The sequence below is a fragment of the Rhinoderma darwinii genome, chromosome 13 (genome assembly GCF_050947455.1).
Source record: "Rhinoderma darwinii isolate aRhiDar2 chromosome 13, aRhiDar2.hap1, whole genome shotgun sequence".
NCBI lineage: Eukaryota > Metazoa > Chordata > Amphibia > Anura > Rhinodermatidae > Rhinoderma > Rhinoderma darwinii.
The window spans coordinates 53,399,379-53,421,603 of NC_134699.1; the positions used below are offsets into that span (position 1 = coordinate 53,399,379).

At 40.2% G+C, this 22,225-nt stretch overlaps 1 protein-coding gene across 2 annotated transcripts in view; it reads left to right on the forward strand.

The window, feature by feature from the left end:
* CA10 (carbonic anhydrase 10) overlaps positions 1–18,749 on the forward strand; it is a 179,601-nt gene extending 160,852 nt beyond the window's left edge. For both annotated transcript variants that reach the window (XM_075845439.1, XM_075845440.1), the window contains 2 exons: positions 11,941–12,115; positions 18,579–18,749. In XM_075845439.1, coding sequence (XP_075701554.1) covers positions 11,941–12,115; positions 18,579–18,601 — 198 coding nt within the window. In that variant the 3' untranslated portion in view covers positions 18,602–18,749. The remainder of the gene's footprint in view (positions 1–11,940; positions 12,116–18,578) is intronic.
* The last annotated feature ends 3,476 nt before the right edge of the window (positions 18,750–22,225 follow it).

Sequence of the window (22,225 nt, forward strand, 5' to 3'; positions counted from 1 at the left end):
GATGCCCTCTTACTGCATTTCCAAGCTTTAGTGCCCTTTAAAGTAATAAAATTAATACTAACCTGATCCTTCGAATGGAGTAGAGCCTCATCTGGCCTGTGCAGTCTGCGATTGGTTGCAGGCAGGTGCAGAACTCCCGACGGCTGGGCTCTAAGATGAAATGGTGGAGCAGATTCCACCATTAAATTCAACAGTATTAATGTCCTGAGTATGCAGATACAGTTGGAAACCAGACATGCGGCAAACGTCCCATAACAGTGGAACAGCGCCCATCTTCCGGTACTGTGCCACTGGATCCAGGACAGTTGGGAGGTTTAATGTAGGTATCTCCAACAAGTACGCTTTATTCTGCCGAAAGCTCCATATGACGTTTCTCAGAGACCTCGTCCAAGCCGTTTCCTATTTTTACTTAAGAGTGGTTTCCTACTTTCAAAGATTCATACAATAGTTAATTTTAGAGGAACACCACTCTTCTCTTCAGTCTGTACAAAGCAGGTGGAGCCCCTCACAACTGCCGTATGCTATGAATGCATAATAAAACATTACCAAATAAAATGCAATTCATAGAATAAAAACTGAAAATATTAACCAGTATTGGTGACTGCTTGGAGATTTTCAAAACTATTGAAATTATTTGCCTCTAGTATCCTGGCAAACTCATATCTAGCATTAATGTTCCCGATATACTTCCTATGTCCCCTGATGATGCTAATAAAAGTATTAGGGAAACGTGGAGGGACTTAAAAAGGCTGTATACGTAGAATTAACATGTCAGCCATTAAAATGAATGGCTGATCATGTGATGCACGGACAGGTAGAGTCAGCTGTTTTGGATGCCCCCTCCCCCTCGCGATGACGTTTATATGACCTAATAGGAAATATAAACAGGGGTTTTTCTTATAGCTCAATCCCTTTAAGGAATAATATTAGTTTTTAAGCTATCTTCACTTTTGTTCTGATCTGTGCATATCTACTAGGCACTTTACCTTGTGTGATTTACAATTTTATATATTTTTCTCCTGCTCATAAAGCAAATTCCTAAAGACAGCCATACACGTTAGGCTTCGTTCACATCTGCATCAGGGCTCCACTCATGGGTTCCTTCGGAGATTTCCGTCAGGGGAACTCATGAAAGGAATCCAAACTGAAACAAACAGAAATCTTAGGTTTCCATTTGTATCACCATTGATTTCAATGGTGATGGATCCGGTGCAAATCATTTCCGTTTGTCACCGTTGTGAAAGGGTTCCGTTGTTTTGACGGAATCAATACCTTAGTCGACTGCGCTATTCATTCCACAAAACGACGGAACCCTTGCACAACGTTGACAAACGGAAACGATTTGCAACGGATCCATCACCATTGAAATCAATGGTGATGCAAACGGAAATCTATGGTTTCCGTTTGTTTCAGTCAGGGCTCCGTTCTGATGAAAATCTCAGACGGAACGCCAGAATGGAGCCCTGACGCAGATGTGAACGAAGCCTTAGATGAAAGTTTGCTGAACCAACCGTCCGACTATCTAATCCATATGGGGGTTTTCCACATTTACCCTGACAGCAGATGCCGGTAGGAATAAGGATCGGCATGTTGGATTTCAACATGCCCGATCAATTGTTCCGGCGGGAGATAAGCGGCTGCCAGGGGAATCTGTCAGTGATATCTAACCTAATGGATCAATTTGCTCATCTGTATCAGATATTCTTTGGACATGTATTACTTACATTTAATATGAAACTTAGATTCAAAGATATTTTTTTTTTATTAGAATGTAGAATTAAATTGACTCGACCCTTTCAGGACTATCACCTACTGTGATACTTTCAAATGGCATTCAATTTTGCAAAAAAATGAAAGAACAGGATACCAACACTGTCATTTCGATCTATATTAAAAGAGAGAAATGTCATTTATAGATTTTATCCAGTTACAAGGATGTGCCATGAAAAGTTTTGTGGGTTAAAGGCTACATTGTAAGATGCTTAAAATGATTTCTGTAAAAGCCCTTCAAAATCTGCGGCAGTAGATATTATCATTTGTCTTTTATTATGTTCTGGATCCAGATAGACAAACTCCTGCTCGCTCATTTTTAATAGCGGACACTGGTGACATAAATTGAATTAAGTACAAAATGTAGCAAATTAAAAACGAACTTTTAAAATATTTCTAACTTTGTGAAAAACTTTTACAATTGTTACCACTCATGCTAGGCCTTGACTGGTGATTTTGTAACAGGATTCAGAAATCATTTTATACATATTAAAGGGCCTCTCTGATTTAAAAGAAACAAAAAAAAATACCCTATTAAAGGGGTTATGTGGGGATCGAGAATTGTTAGCAGTGTACTCCCTGCAGTATGTGAGTACATTCACTAATATACATTCTGTTCCCCTGTTGTGCTGATCATGAGATTTTAATAGCGCTGGTGGTGTACCGGAAGTCTAGTTGCACAGCCTTCCTTCATGAGAACACGACTCTTCGTCATGTGACCATCCCCGTTGTACTCCCCGTGCAGTAGCAGTAGTACATCGATTACATAGAGTACAGCGGGGCCGGTCACATGATGAAGAGTCATATCATCAAGAAGAAACACTGTGCCACTAGACTTCCGGTTCCCCACCAGTGCAGTAAAAAATGATGAAAATCTCAATCAGCGCGACGGGGGTCCGGAATGTATATTAGCGAGTGCACTCACATACTGCAGGGAGTACACTGTTAATAATTTTCGGTCCCCACATAACCCCTTTAAGGAATACCGAGTTAAAAAAGGGGGTCACCCACCCAAGACCCGCATCTACAAAGAGAGTGGCTAAAAATGTCTCTCGCTCTAAATGACCCAGCACATCTATACATTGCTCGAACAATCCATTGATTTCAGTGATAACTAGGTAATGCGTTATTTTGTGTTGTGTCTCGCAGAGCAGTGATATTAAACACTTGCTGCCGGGTTCTCCCACACATTACAGAGGGTCCCAGCAGTGTAACACCCTGTAATCAGTTTATTATCAATGGACCCTTGTCAGAAGATTGATTGTCCAAAGTGGACACTGTTGGAGAAATAATGATAATTTTATTATAGCTAAAGTGAAAACATTATTTTAAAAACTGAATGGGTTTTGCTCTATGTGGATCATCGTCTTTATGATTGAGACACATCAAAGAGTATTTCTACCCTTAATCTAAATATGGCCATATTTTATGAATATTCTTCTGGGACTTCTGGAAATTGGGCGATGTGCCTGTCTACTTTTAATTTAGTCAGAATATATGTTTGGCTCCAAAGTCATCTCCAAATGCATTCTTTTTTTTTTGTTGCACCTTTTGGCCCCATTATTGTTTCAGCGCATGGGCCCATCAGAAGATCCTTAAGCACTGTGGCGGGCAAGTTCAGCCCAGCAATTACATTCAATCATTTCCCGGATCTCACCTCCCGCCTTTGTTTTTTCTTTCTTGAATTTTGTCAGTGATCTAGGTTATGGTCCTTTTATGGGCATGGGTCGTGTAAACGTCCGCCGATCAGATAGATCGTTGATCGGCGCTAGTTTCCTTCTTTTACAAGGAGCAATGCATGGGGACGAGCCCATGGGCCCTCTACTCTTATAGAGACATCTTTGTGCCTGATGGGATTAGTTCTCGAGGTTACATTTCAATGGATTGAGCTATTAGACAGAAAATAGCGATAATAATAACGAGAGGTTTGCAATTTTAAATAAAACTATACGATTTTATTATGCTTTCTGAAGCTTAGAACTTCTTAAAAAAATTGAAAAAAACAAACCTGAAAATAAGTTTTAAAGAGGTTGGCAACTATTAGAAAAACATGGCTGTTTTATTCCAGAAATAGTCTGGTTTGAGTCTGGTATTGCAGCTGAACTCCACTATGAGAATGGGGCTGAGCTGCAATACCGCACACAACCTCTTGACAGTTGTGCCGCTGTTTTTGGAAAAAAAACAGCTGTTTTTCTAATACTGGAAACCCTTTAAGATATACTCCAGTAGAAATTTAGCCATATTGAAGATGGTAGCTTTCGGGATCAGGAATGATTTATTTAAATATCGTGCTATGAACAATTTCTCTTTTCTGTTTTGCTTGTAAATCTAAACATGATTAAAATATATAATAGATTGTTGGATAAACCGTGCGTTTTTGAGCGTTGTAAATTTCAGCTTGAAATTTGCTTTAAAGGACAGTTTACTCGTTAAATTTTAACAAACATACAATTTGGCTTCAGATTTCTACGAAATGATACAGTCCTCCTAAATTGAACCTGCATTTCTACACTGAATTATAATAACATTAAGAATAAGCCAATTTTACAAATTACATAATCAAATAAAAACAAGTCAATAAAGCATCCTTGATCAAACTGAACAATAATAAAATTAATATAAAAGTACAACAAATTAATTCAAGCCAACCTGGCTGTATGAAATGCTAAGAAATTAGAAATACAAATTCTATTGGCTCACATAAACATTTATGCACAACAAATATCATTGAAATTCAACACAGCTGTCTGGAAAATGTAAGCTAAAAAATAAATGACTTAGTGCAAGGTAAATAATCAAATAGAAAAAATATATATTGATGGCACCTGGTTGTATACACAGTATACATATATAATTTTATGCACCGAGTCGTTCGTGTTGTCAGGGTGAAATAATTGCTAGCAGCTGTATTGTGTAAATTCAAATTTGTGTAAACATCTGGATTTCGTTTTACCAACATTATCAGGCAAAATAAATGAAAAAGAAAAAACAAAAACATCACAAGTGAAACATTTCAGCTATAAAATGAAAGCAGGCGTTCATGATGGAAAATCCTAGAAAGAAATCCACATTTTATATCTATAACTTCTCTAAAACAATAATATAAAGAAAACATGATGGTAAATGGGTTCATAGTAAGGGTATGTTCACATGGCAATACGAATTACGTCTGAAATTACGGAGCTGTTTTCAGGCGAAAACAGCTCCTGAATTTCAGACGTTTTGACAACTGCGCGCGTTTTTCACGGAGTCTTTTACGGACGTAATTGGAGCTGGTTTTCATTGAAGTCAATGAAAAACGGCTCCAATTACGTCCCAAGAAGTGACATGCACTTCTTTGAGGCGGCCGTCTTTTTATGTGCCGTCTTTTGACAGCGGCGCGTAAAAAAAAGCCTGTCTGCACAGAACACCGTAAGACCCATTGAATTCAATGGGCAGATGTTTGCAGACGGTTTGGAGTCATTTTTTCGGGCATAATTCCAGGCGTAAAACGCCTGAATTATGTCCGTAAATAGGGCATGTGAACATACCCTAATAGATCTCTGTGTTTTCTATATATAATCCTTATAATACGGATATGTGTTTAGTATTTAGGACCATTGTTAGATTTTCAAAAAAGACTGGCACCTTGGCCCACAACTATGAAAAAAATGACTACCCTGTTCCTTGTCACTGCTGTCCATGAATGGCGCCAATAATTGTGTAAGGCCTCATGTACACGACCGTAGTTTTCACCTGTAATTACAGGTCAGGTGTTTACGAATGAAATTGCGGACCCATTTATTGCAGACCACTGACACCTTTCCGTATATTTACAGATGCGTGTCCGGGCCGTAGAAATGATCCGTAAAAAATATAGAACATGTCCTAAAAACCTTTACGGTCATGTGCATGAGGCCTTACTCTTTTATACTATTAACTTTATATGCTATATATTCCCTAAGGCCCCATGCACACCACTGTAGAATTCGTCCGTAAATTGTGGGCCGTAATTACGTTCCGTGTCTGCAATTATGGACCCATTAATTTCTATTGACCACGGACACCCTCGAGTATATTTACAGGAAGGTGTCCGGGTCGTAGAAAGCCTCCGCAAAATATAGGACATGTATCTTTTGCCTTTTAAGGACCGTGCTCCCATAATTTGTGTGGCAGCACATGCCGAAAATGCGGGTCGCCAGCGGCCATCCGTGCATATAATCACGGACCATGATTATGGGCACTGCCGTGTGCATGGGGCCTTAAAGAAGTTTTGCGGACTCTATTTGTAGAAAGAGCAGCTCCTACTCTGGAGGACTTGACACGGCCATTCATTCAAATGGGCGCAATGTAATACTACGATACCTCTGCAGACATCTATACAGTGGATACGTGGGGCGACCTATATCTTCCCCTTCTCCTAGGCCGGTTACATTCTGAATAATGGTGTCCAGTTTAGACAACTCCGTTAAACCTACTATTGGCAAGATCCATACTCCTAGGGCATTAGTGACACTATGTAGCATCTCATGTTGTCATTTCTGGAATGTTCGATCGGAGGTAACCACTAAGTCCGCACATGTTTGATCAGCCATCCACTTGATCATAAACCATGTGATGTGTGAAAGATGTTTTTGTAATTACTGCTTAGTTTTCCTCTATGTACCTAGGCATGCCTATATCTATATCTCACATTGCTTACAGTACACATATAAACTACTTTATACAATTCAGAGATGAGATAATGCTATTAATTCTAAAAACTTAAAGGGGTTGTCCACTTTTTATTTTTTTCATTAATTTATTTATAGAATAGGATATCATACAGATTTCTAATATATACTTATTAAAAATTCTGCTCACATACCTTTCTTATATCAGTGTAGTTGCCTCTGTCTAAAAAATAATAATGGTATAGCCCATAGATTAGTCCATAGAAATGCACCCATAGAATAAAAATGGACTAAAGATGGCGTCAGTCATGTGACCCACATCATGTGACCCTTGGCATTCAGGTAACACTATCCAGGCATATAACAGGTGAGTAATGTATTATGGAGGAGCAGAAATTATAAAGTATTTCTACATACAACAACATCTCATCATCATGTCTGTTAGGCGCAGCTCTTAGGCCCCATGCACATGAACATAAAAACACCCGTAATTACGTGCTGTAATTACGGCCCGTAATTACAGGCCCATTGACTTCTATTGGCCACGGATACTTTCCCGTTTGCTTACGGGAAGGTGCCCGGGCCGTTGAAAAATATGGAACATGTCCTATTTCAGGCCGTAATTATAGCACAGGCAGACCCATAGAAGTCTATGGGGCTCCCGTAATTACGGGTGGCTACGTGTGTGCACCCGTAATTATGGGAGCGTTGCTAGGCGACGTCGGGATAGTCACTGTCCAGGGTGCTGAAAGAGTTAACTGATCGGCAGTAACTCTTTCAGCACCTGGGACAGTGACTACCGCTGGAGTTAATAGTATTAAAAGTTAACTTACCTGCTTCTTCCTCCAGTCCGGCCTCCCGGGATTACTTTTCATCCCATGTGACCGCTGCAGCCAATCACAGGCCAAACACAGGCTGCAGTGGTCACATGGACTGCCGCGTCATCCAGGGAGGTCGGACTGGATGTCAAAAGAGGGAGGCGTCACCAAGACATTGGCCGGGGTATGTATGAACTTCTTTTACTTACAATCGCTGCATTCCGCTGCGGAAACTCTGCCCAAAATGGCTGCCCCTTCTCTCAATCCACCACTGATAGGGAGAAGGGGCTGCCGATTAGTGCAATGCAATTTTGCAGAGAAAACGGGTCCGTAAATACTGGGGGAATACGGGTCAAATATGTCTGTCAAAGTACCCGTATTTACGCCAGTATTTACGGAAGGAAAAAAAAAACTTTTGTGTGCATGAGGCCTTACATTCTTCTCCATGTCTACTCTGTGTGTTGTGTATCTTTTTTTATTATTATTGAACTTTATTAACAACATGACAACATCTCATAGAGACAGGCAGCCATTTTATAAATCATCTAGAGGCACTAGTTGTTTATCATTCTTCTAACATTAGTCATATTCACATAGCCCATGGATGTGACCTCTTTGTTGCCCCAGTGCGTGTGCGTGCGTGTACGTGCGCGTGTGCGTGTGTGTGTGTGTGTATGCGTGCGGTTCACATGACGCTATGTTTTTCAGATTCAGTTAACCTGTGGATGCATTACACAGGACTAATCTGTGGGCTATACCATTCTACTGTGACATGGGTCTAATGCACTATAATAAATGTATGTGAGCAGAATTTCTAATACATGTATATTAGAAAACGGTATGATTCCCTATTCTATAAATGAGTAAAGAAAAATTGACAACCCCTTCATTTTGAGTTTTGTAGATCTTGAGCTAGTGCATGCACTAACATCCTAAAATACAGAAGAAAAGTTTAAAGGGGTTTCCCACCCTAATAAGTGATGGCAAAGCTAGGATATGCCATCACTTACTGATCCATGAAGGTTCAACGCGGGCTGTGTTGCAATTCCAGGCATTGTGGGTGGCCAAGGGTGCAATGGTGTAGGAGAAAAGCCTTGGTACCTTCGTTCTCCAGATCGACGGGGATCCCATAGGTCGGACCGCCAGCGATCCGAATGTTATGGCATATCCTATTAATGGGACATTGGACAAAAATGCCTAGAAAGTAACAAGGAGAGGACATAATAATGTACCAATTAGAAGATGTAAGACTTTATTGTTTACTTACCAATGAAAAAATTATTTCAGTCATCCAATTTTTCACTAATAGTCACCTAATGGCTGACACACGGAAAGGAACCAACGGAAAATTGTTTACCGGCAAATTGAAAAATTCTTGTAGGGAAGTAAGAAGAATGGTGGTTACCTAGTAGAAATTACAGACTGGATGAGGCTTGTCACAGAGCCGAACTGGTCATTCGGGCCCAATAAACATCAACGGACACATAAAACTTAATGAACTGCAAATTGGAAATCTTTTATAAGGCTATGTATGTTTCTCTGAAAGCATAATATCTGAATAAAGTACCATAGTGCTGACAAGTGGACTATCTAGCTACTGAACCCTCAATATATACTTTTCCAGAGTAATCATCCACAGCGGCAAAACTACCTTCGCTTTTAGAGCCACCAAATGTAGATATTGCCAAGGGAACTGTTTTTATGTGGGTTATTATAGATTTAGTATAATTACCTGCTCAGAAATGATGTACTGTTCGGAGTTATATGGCGCATGAGGAATTCAATGTTTCAGGAGGAGCTTTAATGATTTTAAAAGACTACACACACTGGTCAATGTCCTTACCTACAGACGAAGCCCTAGAGTTACAAGAAGTAATTTAAGTACACCTATGAAATTGTTGTTGTTTTTTTAAAATAAAAATGACTTTCGAAATACTTATTAAAAATTATTTTTACTTTTTGAGATACAGCTGCTTTGTATTCTGTATGCTTTCTGTTCTGCCCAGAAACATCACAATTCTGGTCCATAGGCTGTGTCTGATATTGTACAGCCAATCGGTGCGGGGTCTAGGTGTCGAACCCTCATGAAAAACCGCCCCATGCCTGGGCAACAATTTTAATTGTTATTTGTCCCCTCATTAAACCTAGGATTATCATGTACTCTAGTTTAGATATTGTTTGACTTTCTGTGTATTTAGATGATATGATACTATGTGATTAACTTCTCTCGCATGAGTGTTTGGCTGGGTTCACACGGCCTATTTACGGACGTAATTCGGGCATTTTAGCCCCGAATTACGTCCGAAAATGCGGCTCAAAAGCGTCGGCAAACATCTGCCCATTCATTTGAATGGGCTTTACGATGTTCTGTGCCGACGGTCATTTTTTTTTACGCGCCGCTGTCAAAAGGCGGCGCGTAAAAAAGACGCCCGCATCAAAGAAGTGCCTGTCACTTCTTCAGACGTAAATGGACTCCATGGAAAACCAGCTCCAATTACGTCCGTAATGGACGCAGCAAAAGACGCCTGCACATGCCATTACGGCTGAAATTACGGTGCTGTTTTCTCCTGACAGGTCCCTGATAATGAGTTTATTCAGTGCTGGTCCTACTTCTGGGACTACCTAACCCCTCAGCTCCAGCTGTTATCACTAAAGAGGAGTGGCGATTTTAATTAAACAAGTTTTTGAAGAATTTTTGTGTCTCCATTTTTTATGAAGCAGGTTTGAGTGTTTGATGTTTCCATCATTGTGATAGGACATTTCAACATTGTTATTTTAACATATTGTTTTTTTTAAATAAAATCCAATGAAACCTCTCCAAATGTCCTTCTTTGTGAAGCCACCCCCGATGCATGACAGATACTTATCTTATGTATATTGGTCTTTTCTTTGAGAGAACACTCCTAATGTAGACTAGCTTTTACAATTACAAATTTTTAGATCCCTTATATCATATCACATTGCCCTATCCTTTAAGAGGACCTTCTCTCCATTGGACCATTTGCCACTGCAATTTTGGGTGGTCGTCTCAAAAAGGCTTCACCTACAGTGCAGTTGATGTTTAGATCGCTTACACAGCAATTATAAAAATTGAACATGAGGTAGCAACAACAAGATTGGGTACTTAATAAGATAAAGTTTTCTTCAAATGTTTTAGGAAGGTGTAAATTTAAAGCGACCCTCCGGTCCCGGGACAACATTTTAAATATAATGGCGTATATGGAGTAATAATATCTGATGCCCTCCAGTTGCGCCCCTCTGCCGTGGATCCGCCGTTTTAGGGTCCCCTCTGTGTTGTGCCAAAATGGCTGCATTGCTTCTTAGACTACAAGTCAGAGACACTCCCTCTGTTCGCGGAATGGCTAGAGCTGTTCATGTGAGCATTTCTGTCCAATCCATGAACAGAGGGAGTGTCTTAGACTCGATCTTAGAAGTGCTGTGGTCATTTTGAGACAACACACAGGGGACCCTAAACCGCCGGATACATGACCGAGGGGGAACAACTGGAGTACACAGGTAATATTACTCCATATACCCCATCACATTCATAATTTTGTCCTGGGACCGGTGGGTCATTTTAATTATTGCAAATTACCTGTGTGGCTCCCATACCACATGGAAAGAAAATGAGTTCTGTACTAAGCCCTACCTATGGAAAAGAATAAAAATCAAAAAGTCAAAGTGTTTATGTCTGCCTTAGCACTGGGAACATTGGGTTACTCGATGAGTTATTTAATTTTTGTTCAAATCTGAAGGAGGTAGACTGGCTCCAATGCACTGGTTTAGTGCCTCCAAAGCACAACAGCTGCTGGAAAGTGCATCTCATAAAGAAGTTATATAACATTCCCCTGCAGATGGCACAGAGCCATAAGAGAAATTGAGAATGACCTTTATCATCTCATTTCCACTAGGAGTTGATCTACTTTTTCACAAAAATGTACATTTGTCAGAACTGAACCTGAATTTTGAAGACCTCTATACAGTTCTACCATCACAGTGTATCTATTTCTATGGATACGCTTTCTTAAAACTTCATGGGTAAAATCTTCAAATACTATTCTTCCATAACAGTTAACGAATAAAAAAAAGTTTTGACCACAGGTCAAAAAATAGATCGTAATCTAGAAGTAGGCCTAAAAGTGGGGACCAGTAGAGCTCGATGTTAGGCAACCAGACTGTTCTCCTGCTGGCTTCAACACAGAAGTAGAGAGAGAAGATCAGTGAGTTCACCTTACACTTCACAAAAAGCAGACCCCATAATGCATGCTGGTTTCCTCCCAAAAAACATATCGATAGGATTATTGGCTTTCTATGAAATTAGCTCCAATGTATGTGTCTGAAATTAGGAAATTATATTGCGAGCCCCTACTGGGGACAGGGACATGTGAGTGATAACAATCTCTGTACAGCACTGCAGAATATGTTGGCGCTAGATAAGCAGCAAAAAAAATAATTTATGTATGGTTAGGCCTGGTCTCGACCATAGGCAATGTTATAGTCTGGCTTAGGACTGGACTCAATTTGGTTTATGACAGGACATCATAGACATCCTTTCCGTACATTAAACTATGTGTAGTACTCCGAGATTCAATGTTTTTTTTTTACTCTTGCCTATATTTAAAATTTTTGGATACCGGTAGTATCATAATTACAGTCAATTTTGCAAAACTTCTAAATCCATTCTTGTTTTCTTTTTTTAGATGCATTCATTAAGACTATTAAGCCAAAATCAGCCATCCCAGATATTTTCAAGCATGAGTGACAACTTCAGACCAGTCCAACCCCTGAACAACCGCTGCATCAGAACTAATATCAATTTCAGTTTACAGGGGAGAGACTGTCCAAACAACAGGGCACAGAAACTACAATATAAAGGTAAGATCTTTTCTTATTCACCTTGATGGTTAATATTGGGAAGGCCATCTATAAATAGAATAGGTAATAAATACATATTCCTGGTCCCTCATCTTATATACATAGTTCTTTCTATAAAACTTAGCAGCAAATTACTCTGGATACTTTATATGTAGAAGATATTTAATAAAGTACAGCATTGGAAAACTGTGGACCAGTCTTTTGGGTCCATGTTCCCTGGTCTCCTGTGGTACATAAATGGTTGTATATGTTTCGTGATATGTCAGAAGCACTGGCGCTCCATATGACTAAAGCGAAGCATAGACATTGGATAGAAACAACAGGCTTTTATATACCTCTGGTGCCAAATGAAAGGATCAGAATGGTAAAACTCCAACCGGTCCCTTGATTTCCTTTAAAAATACATCACAAGACTTTCCTTAAAGGCAGTGATCCCCAACCACTGGGCCGCGGACCAATATCGGGCCGCGGATCATTTGGTACGGGGCCGCGGTATCTGGTATCCGTGGCCACAGGGAATTCTGGGCAAAAACTGCACCAAACTGTGGTACAGTTTTTCACCCGGAACGTCCAGTGCGGAAAACTGCTGTGCATTTTAGCCAGCCTCCTGGGATGACGTTTCATCCCAGGAGACCGCTGCAGCGGCGGTCACATGAAACGTTTTCCTAGAAGGCCGGCCCTCTGAGGTCATCCAGGCCGGCCTCCTGGGATGCTTCATCCCATGTGACCGCCGCTGCTGTGGTCACATGGGATGAAATGTCATCCCAGGAGGCCGGCCTGGAGGAAGAACACAGACTTCTGGGTAAGTATAAGTTTTTATTTTTTCGGAGTTAAGTTTTTGCGGTGGAATCGCTGCGATTCCGTCACAATAAACGTAAGAAATTATATTTATTGTGGGGTTTACCTCCCCATTGAATTCAATGGGGAAAACCCGCAAGCAATAAGCAGCGTTTAGGCAAATACAATTGACATGCTGCGGGTCTGTTTTGTTTTATCTCATCCACTTTGCTGCTACTGTATTATGCTGCGGATTTTCTGTGGTATTTACACAACGTGTCAACTGACCCTTAACCCCCACTGCTGGTCCCTGGAAAATATTTCTTGCATGAATCTGGTCCTTGGTGCAAAAAAGGTTGGAGACCGCTGCTTCAAGGCACTTAAAGCGACCCTCCAGTCCCCACTAAAAAATAAACTAGCGATAGTAGAATGACTTACCTAGTTGGTTCTTCTCTCTCCGTTGTCTCATCCTCGGTACCTGTTGTCTTCCATCCAACATGGCCGCCGCTGTCTTAGACTTGCACAGGGAGCGTAGTCTGCATGTCTGAGACACACACCCTCCTTCACTGCCCTGTAATGGACCAGCACTGACGACATCAGCACTGGTCCATCGCCACTGACACTTCAGAAGTAAAGGAGGAGGGGAATGTCTCAGACATGCAGACTACGCTTCTTGTGCAAGTCTGAGACAGCGGTGGCCATGTTGGATGGAAGACACAAGGCAACGGAGAAAGAAGAACCAATGGGATGTCTCTCAACTCAGACTCTATTAAAAATACTTGCCACGCATTTCAACCATTTCATTCTATATATTCTACCCAGTACGAAAAGCCAAAACCTGACTGATCCTTATAAGTTAATGAGATGTGTCAGGATCCATTAGGAAAATGAATCATAACAGATCCATTTTATCCGCCATGGCTCCTATACAAATGGAAGTCTTGTTTTTATTTTTTCATTTCTTACATGACTTCATTGAACATTTTGAACATTATCCGGGGATTTAAAATGACAGATAATGGAATAATAAATGAATTTGTATCAATAGTAATGATAAAAACATTCATTAAAAGGCTCCCAATGACCTAAATTGCTTTTCATTCACGCAGAGTTTTTAAGGGCTTCTGTTTTGTGTTGCGGTTTCTTCTTGTAAATGGGTCTTATTGTATTATACCATTTTGCTTTTATTATTGAAAAGAGCTATTGATATAATGTGTTTGGTTCTCCAGCAGATAATACCGTGGGGCTCAGCAAATGTAATTCCTAAAGGTTTAAAAAGAAACATAATGGAGGAGCATAATTTTTCTTTTTTCATCATGCTCTCATTTTTTAGATTTGAAAAGGAAACTATTGGGAATTTGTATAATATTGTTATAAATGTGGGTTTATGTTACTAGCTGTGTGCATTAAAAAGTTATGCTGTTAAATGGCGGTTTTCTGGGTTTGCCTCAGAATTGCTATACATATGTAGTTAAAGCATAAAAAGAATTTAAAAAAATGTAAAAAAAAAGTACTATAATTTGATTTCTACCCCATTCTCAATACACAATGTGAAAGGTTTTAACATTCTGATGTATAAATTCATAATTCATTCTTCTTCTTTTAAATGTAAGAAGAAATGTAAGCTGGCCATACGTAAGGGATTTCAGACGACCATTATCTGAAGGTTGTCATTCTGGACGATAACTCCAGAATGACAAATCACTGATTGATCTCTGTCTGGATCTGTGGCCTGGTCTGGACTTTTATTGATCAAATGCAGATCTGTCATTTGGCATGATCAACTTTTGAAGACCCCACCCAACAATAAAATCCAACATGGCAGATCAACTTTTCCACAGATATCAATCTACGGTTGGCCGATAATGGTCTAAATCAGCCTTTTTGGATGACAAAATCTGTTTGAAAACTTACTAGTTTATGGTCAGCTTAAAGGGAATGTGTCATCAGAAAGTGTTTTAATTTTTAAATCAAGTTTTTATGTTAAAAAATGTTTCGATTTTTGTTTATCAAATATCTTTTTATTGAGAAATGAAAAAGCGAAAACAGAAGTCCAGCGAAAAAACAGCAATAATCACAGAGAGGTTAATGTATGGTTTGCAGACCCACAGGGGTATTAATGAAAGCATTTAATTGGTAATACAGAATACGAATAACAGAGTTCTTCCTTGGGGGAAGGAGATAAGGAGGGAAAGGACTGGGAGAGAGGAAGTCCTGAGCTCCATAGGGGTAGGCAGTTGATCAAAATAGATGCAGTATTCTATAGGTCGAAATATGCATATAGGTCAGTCAACTTGCGCCAAGTAAACATGAGAGGTCATCCAATCTCGTTTCAGTCTTCAGTGCCATGGTTGCCAAAGGGTGAGGAACTTTTCATTTCAATTGATGATGGGTCTTTGAAACACCAGTTCAAGGGAATGAGAAGTTTGCTAGGTCATGTGAGTTGGCAGGTCATTCCTCTTAGGGTAAATGGAAGGTGACCAGAGGATATCTACGGTCAGGATGAGCTTCAAGGGAGTTCCACAAATTTGGTGAATCAATCTAATTATTCCTTCCAGAAGGGCTTAATATGTTTACCCGACCACCAAATAGGTGAACGCGATTAAACCTTTTTGAGGAGATGCCAACAGAGTCCTGTAGAAGGGCACAAAAAGAGTAATCCTGTATTCTCACACATTGCGAGACGCCATAAATGAAGACTCCTGGGATAAAAATGTGATCTCTAGTTCACATTCAAGAAGATATTTGAGCACGTTCTACACTACAGAAGATATGTCTGTCATATGTCCTAGAGAGGAGATTGTTTGGAAGTACAAATTGAGCTTTCAGACAAAATTATTGCCTAAGATTGGGAAATGTATTCTTAAAGCATTGACAAATAAGTCCAGTTGGTGTCTATTGAAAGCAGCCGGTAGGTTCTGTTTAGGGTTTAACATGTAGTGATCCAGTAAGGATGAGGAGACCAAGACATTCTTGATTGGGATCTGAATAAATTGCGGTCATTTATAAGGTGAGCGGATGCCTTGGTTTTATAGAAAAGCAAGAAAGAGGCTAATTGGCATTGTAGCCGAGGGCAAAACAAAATGTATTAATTTTTTTGCCAAAGAGTTGTAGACGTTGTTCTTCGATGAACAGATCGGTGGGATTTACAGTGGAGAAATCTGATTTCTATAGATTATCTGAGCACAGTAGCGCTAGTTCAATCTCTATATGCAGTTGCAAAGGGGAGACTACGTTTAGGTGATTGACCCTATAGAACGTTTGTAGGTCTGAGAGGGAGAAGTCACCATTTGGAATTAACGGACGTTAGGCTAAACTAGACTAAATCTTATTATTGTAAGACATCAGTATTTAAATCGGTATAGAAATTGGGGGAGCACATATGTTTTTCCTGCCTATCCAAGAGACAAATGGAAGGTTGATTTTATCTAATAGGCTTTTCACTTTAGAGAGCAGGGGAATATAATTAACCTTGTAGAGAAGTGCTTGGTCGGGAGTGACGAAGGTTCCGAAGTATTTGATAGCAGTAGGTCAGAGGAAAGGGGAGTTCCTTTTGAGTCTGGGTTCAACTTCTGCGGATCCTAAATATTGATATCTTCCGAATTTCTTATAATTAGCTTTAAAACTTGAAACGTTACTAAATTGGTCAGAGATGGAAAGTAGTCTTGAGAGAGCTTGTATGGTATTCGTTAAAAAAAAAGTGAAGATCGTCAACAGATACAGCCGTTGTGCGGGTAAAGAAGACAGCCGTTGTGCGGGTAAAGAAGACAATTTTAAGGCTTCTGATCTGTTGGTCTTGGCAAATCTTCTAGATAAAGTTTGCCATGACCAGTACAAAGAGAGCAGAGGAGAGTGGGCACCCTTGTCTTGTTCCATTATCGATATGAAATTTCCATGAGTGAGTGCCATTAATTCTTATTTTTGCATAAGGGGTGTTGCATAAGAAGAAAATAACCTACATGAAATCGGGAGGGAAAGCGAATTTTAGGAAGGCATGTTTCATGAACTTCCCATTAGCCCTGTGAAAGGCCTTCTCTGCATCAGTGCTGGCAAGGACCAATGGGAGTTTATGGTATCTAGGGTAACTTATGCCATTTATTACTCTGGGGGTGTTATATTTTCCCTCTCTTTGAGGGACGAAACCTGTCTGCTCAGGGACAATGATTTTAGGCACAAGGTGGCTGATTTTGTGGGATAGAAGTTTGGCCCACCATTTGATCTGCATTTCAAGCAATATCGGGCAATAACTCCTGCAGAGTTCAGCATCTTTGCCTTCCTTGTGTTTTAGAGTTATGTATGCCTCTAGGACTTGTGGAGGTAATTTTTTTCCCATGAGGAGAGAATTATAGAGGGCAGTAAAAGTAGGTAGGAGTATAAAAAAACATGGGGGAATGAATCCTCCAGCTCACCGGTTCCCGTGTCCGATCTCCGACTGTGCATGGATCCTCGTTGCGGCAGATGGTTAAATTAGGTAAAAAGAGAAAACTTGATCGAGCGCTGTAAAAGAAAAGTATCTTCCAACTTCATTATGATTTCTTTTAAAATGCAATAAGCACAAAGGGGTGGATGAAGCAAAAACCTACGCATTTCCAAACAAATCCCTTGTACTTAATCATGGCATGTCATGTATACCACAACATACACCTTGCATTTGTATCCAGCGGACTCGTGTATGGATACTCCAATGTTCCCATTCACAACCAATGGCTGGGAAGGGGACAAGAAGAAACATCACCAGTTAACTGTATATTGGGAAGATTTTTTTTTAATACCCTGTGGGAATCTGATTATTGGGCTCCCCCCACCTGTCATCATGACTCCTTCATCACGGTAGTGGGTGTGTTTATTAGTCTCACCACAGGTAGAGGAGGTAGCGGCAATGCGTGACAGGTGTTGTTCCAGTTTCTCTCTATTTATCCCAGTAGCGTAGCAATAGGGGGGCAGGAGGACGGTGGGCTCGGGCCCACTGAGATGGGGCCCAGGGCCGGTCCCCCAGCGGTGGTGTGTCCCGGTTTCATCTGTATCTGCATCCTCAGGATACAGACACAGTTGAATCCAATGCTGGAGCAAGGAGTTGACGGCTCCTTGCTCCAGCATTCACTGTGTGGTGCCAGCTCCAGCTGTGAGCGGCTCGACACAGGCAAGTGCGATGTAGTGATGTCATCGCACCTGTCTGCGCAGAGCCACACACTGCCCAGAGCGGAGGAGCAGAAGGATCTACTCCAGAGGTTGTAAAGATATATAGTAGAGCAGAGGTCAGTAATACGATCGGTATGTGTACATAAAGGAAATAGTTTTTTGGCAAACAATCACAACAGATGAGTGAAAACTCATAACAATCATTTTTGATAAATGGGTTATCTGAGATTAGAAAAAAAAAAGATCGGATTTATTTTCCAATAGTCGCGCCACTCTTCTCCATAGGCTGTGTCTAGTATTGCAGCTCGTCACTATTCACTTAGTCACTTATAAATGAATGAGGCTACAATACCAAACAAAGACAAAAGTGGCGCTGTTCCTGGAACTTTTTTTCTAATCTAACCCAACCCAATTCTGTTGCGATTATTCTAAAGAAAAACACAATACTATAATACCAGCACATACAGTACATGCTTTATATACACCACATATATGACTTCATATCATTTAGCTGGTTTTAATATGTTTCTCTTTACTTTTCTTTTAGTGAATGAATGGCTTCTCAAGTGAAGATAATAGTCAAGGTCCGGAGGATTGTCAGCAGAAAGCCTGCTGCACAGGATAAACATAACTTGCTCCAGTCTCATTCACTTTCTTGGACATATACTTCATTAACTGTATCCATCATGCGTGAAAGTATGGCAGCAAAAAAGGGGGGGGGGAAAAAAAAAAGAATAAAAATGAGAAAAAAATCTAAAACAAAGGAGAACAATAGAACAAACGTTCAAAAACGTCCATAAAATCTGTCTCGAAATATGAGACATCTAGCACAGTTTCTGTGAATTTACAAGCTACACAGTGAAAGACTTGTTGGCCTTTGTATATATATATATACGGCTTTCTTTCTATAAAGTTGCTTTGAACACTTTCAGAGTGGATCCATATCCTCATTCCACGACTTTTGGGAGTCCCTTCGTACTGCTTTATCATACATGCATACTGGAACATCTGAGCAAAGAAGAACATAAAAAAAAAAGAAAATTCAAAGCTGCTGTTGTTCTGTTAATTCCATAATGAACCAAGATGTTGAGCGATATATGTATAATATATAAATATATATTATTAAAGAGTATAAATCCATGAAATTATTTCTTCTCCAGTAGTTCCTGAAACAAAAACAGATTTTGTTATTCAGCTGGAAGTTTCATCCTTTGTTTATTCTGTGAGTGTTCCGCCATCTTTTTGTTATTATTTTATGCTACCTTTTAGACATTCTTTAACTTTTTATGGCTGTCTCCTCCATCGTTCCCCCATCTTTCTGAAATTCATATCTGATTTATTCAATTGAACAAAAGCTTCAGTTTAAATTGCAGAAGGAATTCAATTCTGCGTTCTAGTTCTTTATTCTTTGTTCTTTTTTTCTTTTCATTTGAGTAAAAACTGAATACGAGCTTCACTTTTTCTAAGACTACTCATTAATTGTGTTTGGTTACTGTCAGCATCTCAATAAATGTTAATAAAATATTGTATAAATGATGAGAATGGGTTTTTTTCAGCACCATATATCTCACATATTAATGCAGAGCTAACAACTGTTTGAAAATTGGAAATCCCCAATTTTATTATAGATTTACGCTTGATGAATGAAGACTGCAGAAGTAAATACCATAGAGCAAAGGATGGGACCGGCTTGTAGAAGTGTGCTGTTAGGCTATGTTCGCACCTGTGTCAGTGTGTTCCGTCGTTCTGTTTTGTCAGATGAGCAAAACAAGGGAACAACGGAAGCAACGGTTTTGTTGCACAACATACACTGCCGGTGGCCGACGGAGCCCATTGACTTTAATAGGTTCCATTGATTTCCATCTGGGTGTCCATGATTTTACCAGAGACAATACAATAATCTTGGCTGGATCTGCGACAGAGTCCCCTAACGGAGCCTCCATTGCAGATGTGAAAGTGGCCTTACCCAGGGGCATTACTAAAAAAAAAAAAAAAACACATTGTTTGTAGTTCCTTTTATATTTTACTATAATTTTTTTAGCCAACATTTGGCCACAGCGTAAGGCTATGTTCACATGCTTAACAAAATAAACAGCTGAAAATACAGAGCTGTTTTCAAGGGAAAACAGTCACTGATTTTCAGCCGTTTTTTAAGCAACTAGCGTTTTTTGCTGCGTTTTACGGACTTTTTTGGAGCAGTTTTTCAATTGAGTCAATGAAAAACGGCTCAAGAAGTGACATGCACTTCTTTTTATGGGGCGTCTTTTTATGCGCCGTTATTTGAAAATGAGGTGCAAAATAACGCCCCAATCGGAACAGAATGACGTTTTTCCCATTGAAATGAATGGGAAGATGTTTGGAGGCGTTTAGCCCCTGTAATTCATTTACTGCACAGCGCTATATGTGGCGTTTTTTCCTGCCTTTGTTGTGGCCAATAAGGGTATGTTCACACAGCTTATTTTCAGCCGTTTTTCGGGCCGTAAACGCCCCCGAAAAACGGCTGAAAATAAGCCGTGTGAACACACCCTTATTGGCCACAACAAATGCAGGGAAAAACGCCACATATAGCGCTGTGCAGTAAATGAATTCTTTAAATTATTCCTAGAAGTTTAGGAGCAAAGAGAAAATAGAGAAACAAATATGGACTGGGGAGTTACAGAGCAATGTGCATGTCCAAAACTCAATTATTAGCGCCCGTTACCAGCATGATGAAAGGTATTTAGCATTTTTCCTTCAAACTAACACTCCCAAACGATTTAATAAAACCTTACACATTTAAAGCGTACCTAACTTTTCAGAATAAGCTGTCATATGTTTGTACATGAGGAATAACAGTATTTCTGGCTAATAGAAACAGGGAGAGAACCTCCAGCTCACCGGTCTGCGTCTCCAACAGCGTCAATCGGATCCCCACGACGGCCCGCGGTATGGAACAACAATGTAGAAGGAAGAGTGATCCAGCGCTGATGTTAGTTTAAGGCTATGTTCACACGGAGTATTTTGGGGGAGGAATATCTGCCTCAAAATTCCGTTTGGAACTTTGAGGCAGATATTCCTCTCCCTGCACGCCGATTTTCGCGGCAATTATCGCGCCGTTTTTCGCCCGCGCCCATTGAGCGCCGCGGGCATAAAACAGCGAGATATACGCTTTCTCCTGCCTCCCATTGAAGTCAATGGGAGGTCGGAGGCGGAAGCGCCCGAAGATAGGGCATGTCGCTTCTTTTTCCCGCGAGGCAGTTTTACTGCTCACGGGAAAAAGACGCCGACGCCTCCCATTGAAATCAATGGGAGGCGTTCTCGGGCCGTTTCTGCCGAGTTTTGCGACGCGGTTTCCGCGTCAAAAAACTCGGCAAAATACCCCGTGTGAACATAGCCTAAAAGGGAAATGAGTCCCATGTTTATTGGAAAAAATTGTAAAATTGAAAGGGAGACGCAGTCCCAAAGTGCAAGTAGTCAGGGTATATACCCAAGCCTACACGTTTCGAACGCGGTCTGCGTTCTTAATCACGGCAAGAAAGAATATTTCTGGCCATTATATGACTCGTATTCTGCATTATTTAGCAGTTTTCCCCTTCTATACACTGCACACGTACAATAAAAGAATCCTGCTCTCCTCTCTCTATTTATTATATATATATATATATATATATATATATATATATATATATATATATATATATATAAATAGAAGCAGCAGCAGCAGCATGGAGAACCTTATACAGCAGTATTAGGGAGTGTAGCTGAGAGTCCAGCACCTGGGGGACATAGAATTCTTACTAGAAGCTGCAGCATCCTCTGTGTCTTTCTTACTCCATTCCTGCTCCCTCCAGCTGCTCCCCACCCCGCTCTATGGACTTGTATGGAGATTTAGGGAAGAGATACACCCCCACCTTATGCAGTCCATCAATTCTGCTCTGTAACCAGGGACGGACTTTGCTTGACAACAGGGGGTGGACAGCCGTTTACAGGAAGGGAGACACCTAGTGGCAGTATCTTTAAACAGAATTTGCATGGATAAAAGCACTAAATTTTAACGGTAAGTAAATTGCAAAGTTGTTCCATATCAGGTCTACTATTAGATTAGTATAAGTTGTTTGAAAAGTTAGTGTCAATTTAAGTTCTAGCTATCAATGGTTATGAAGAAATGAATAATGAGTCAGCTCCCTTCTCCTAGCATGGCCCTTTTACTTTGTG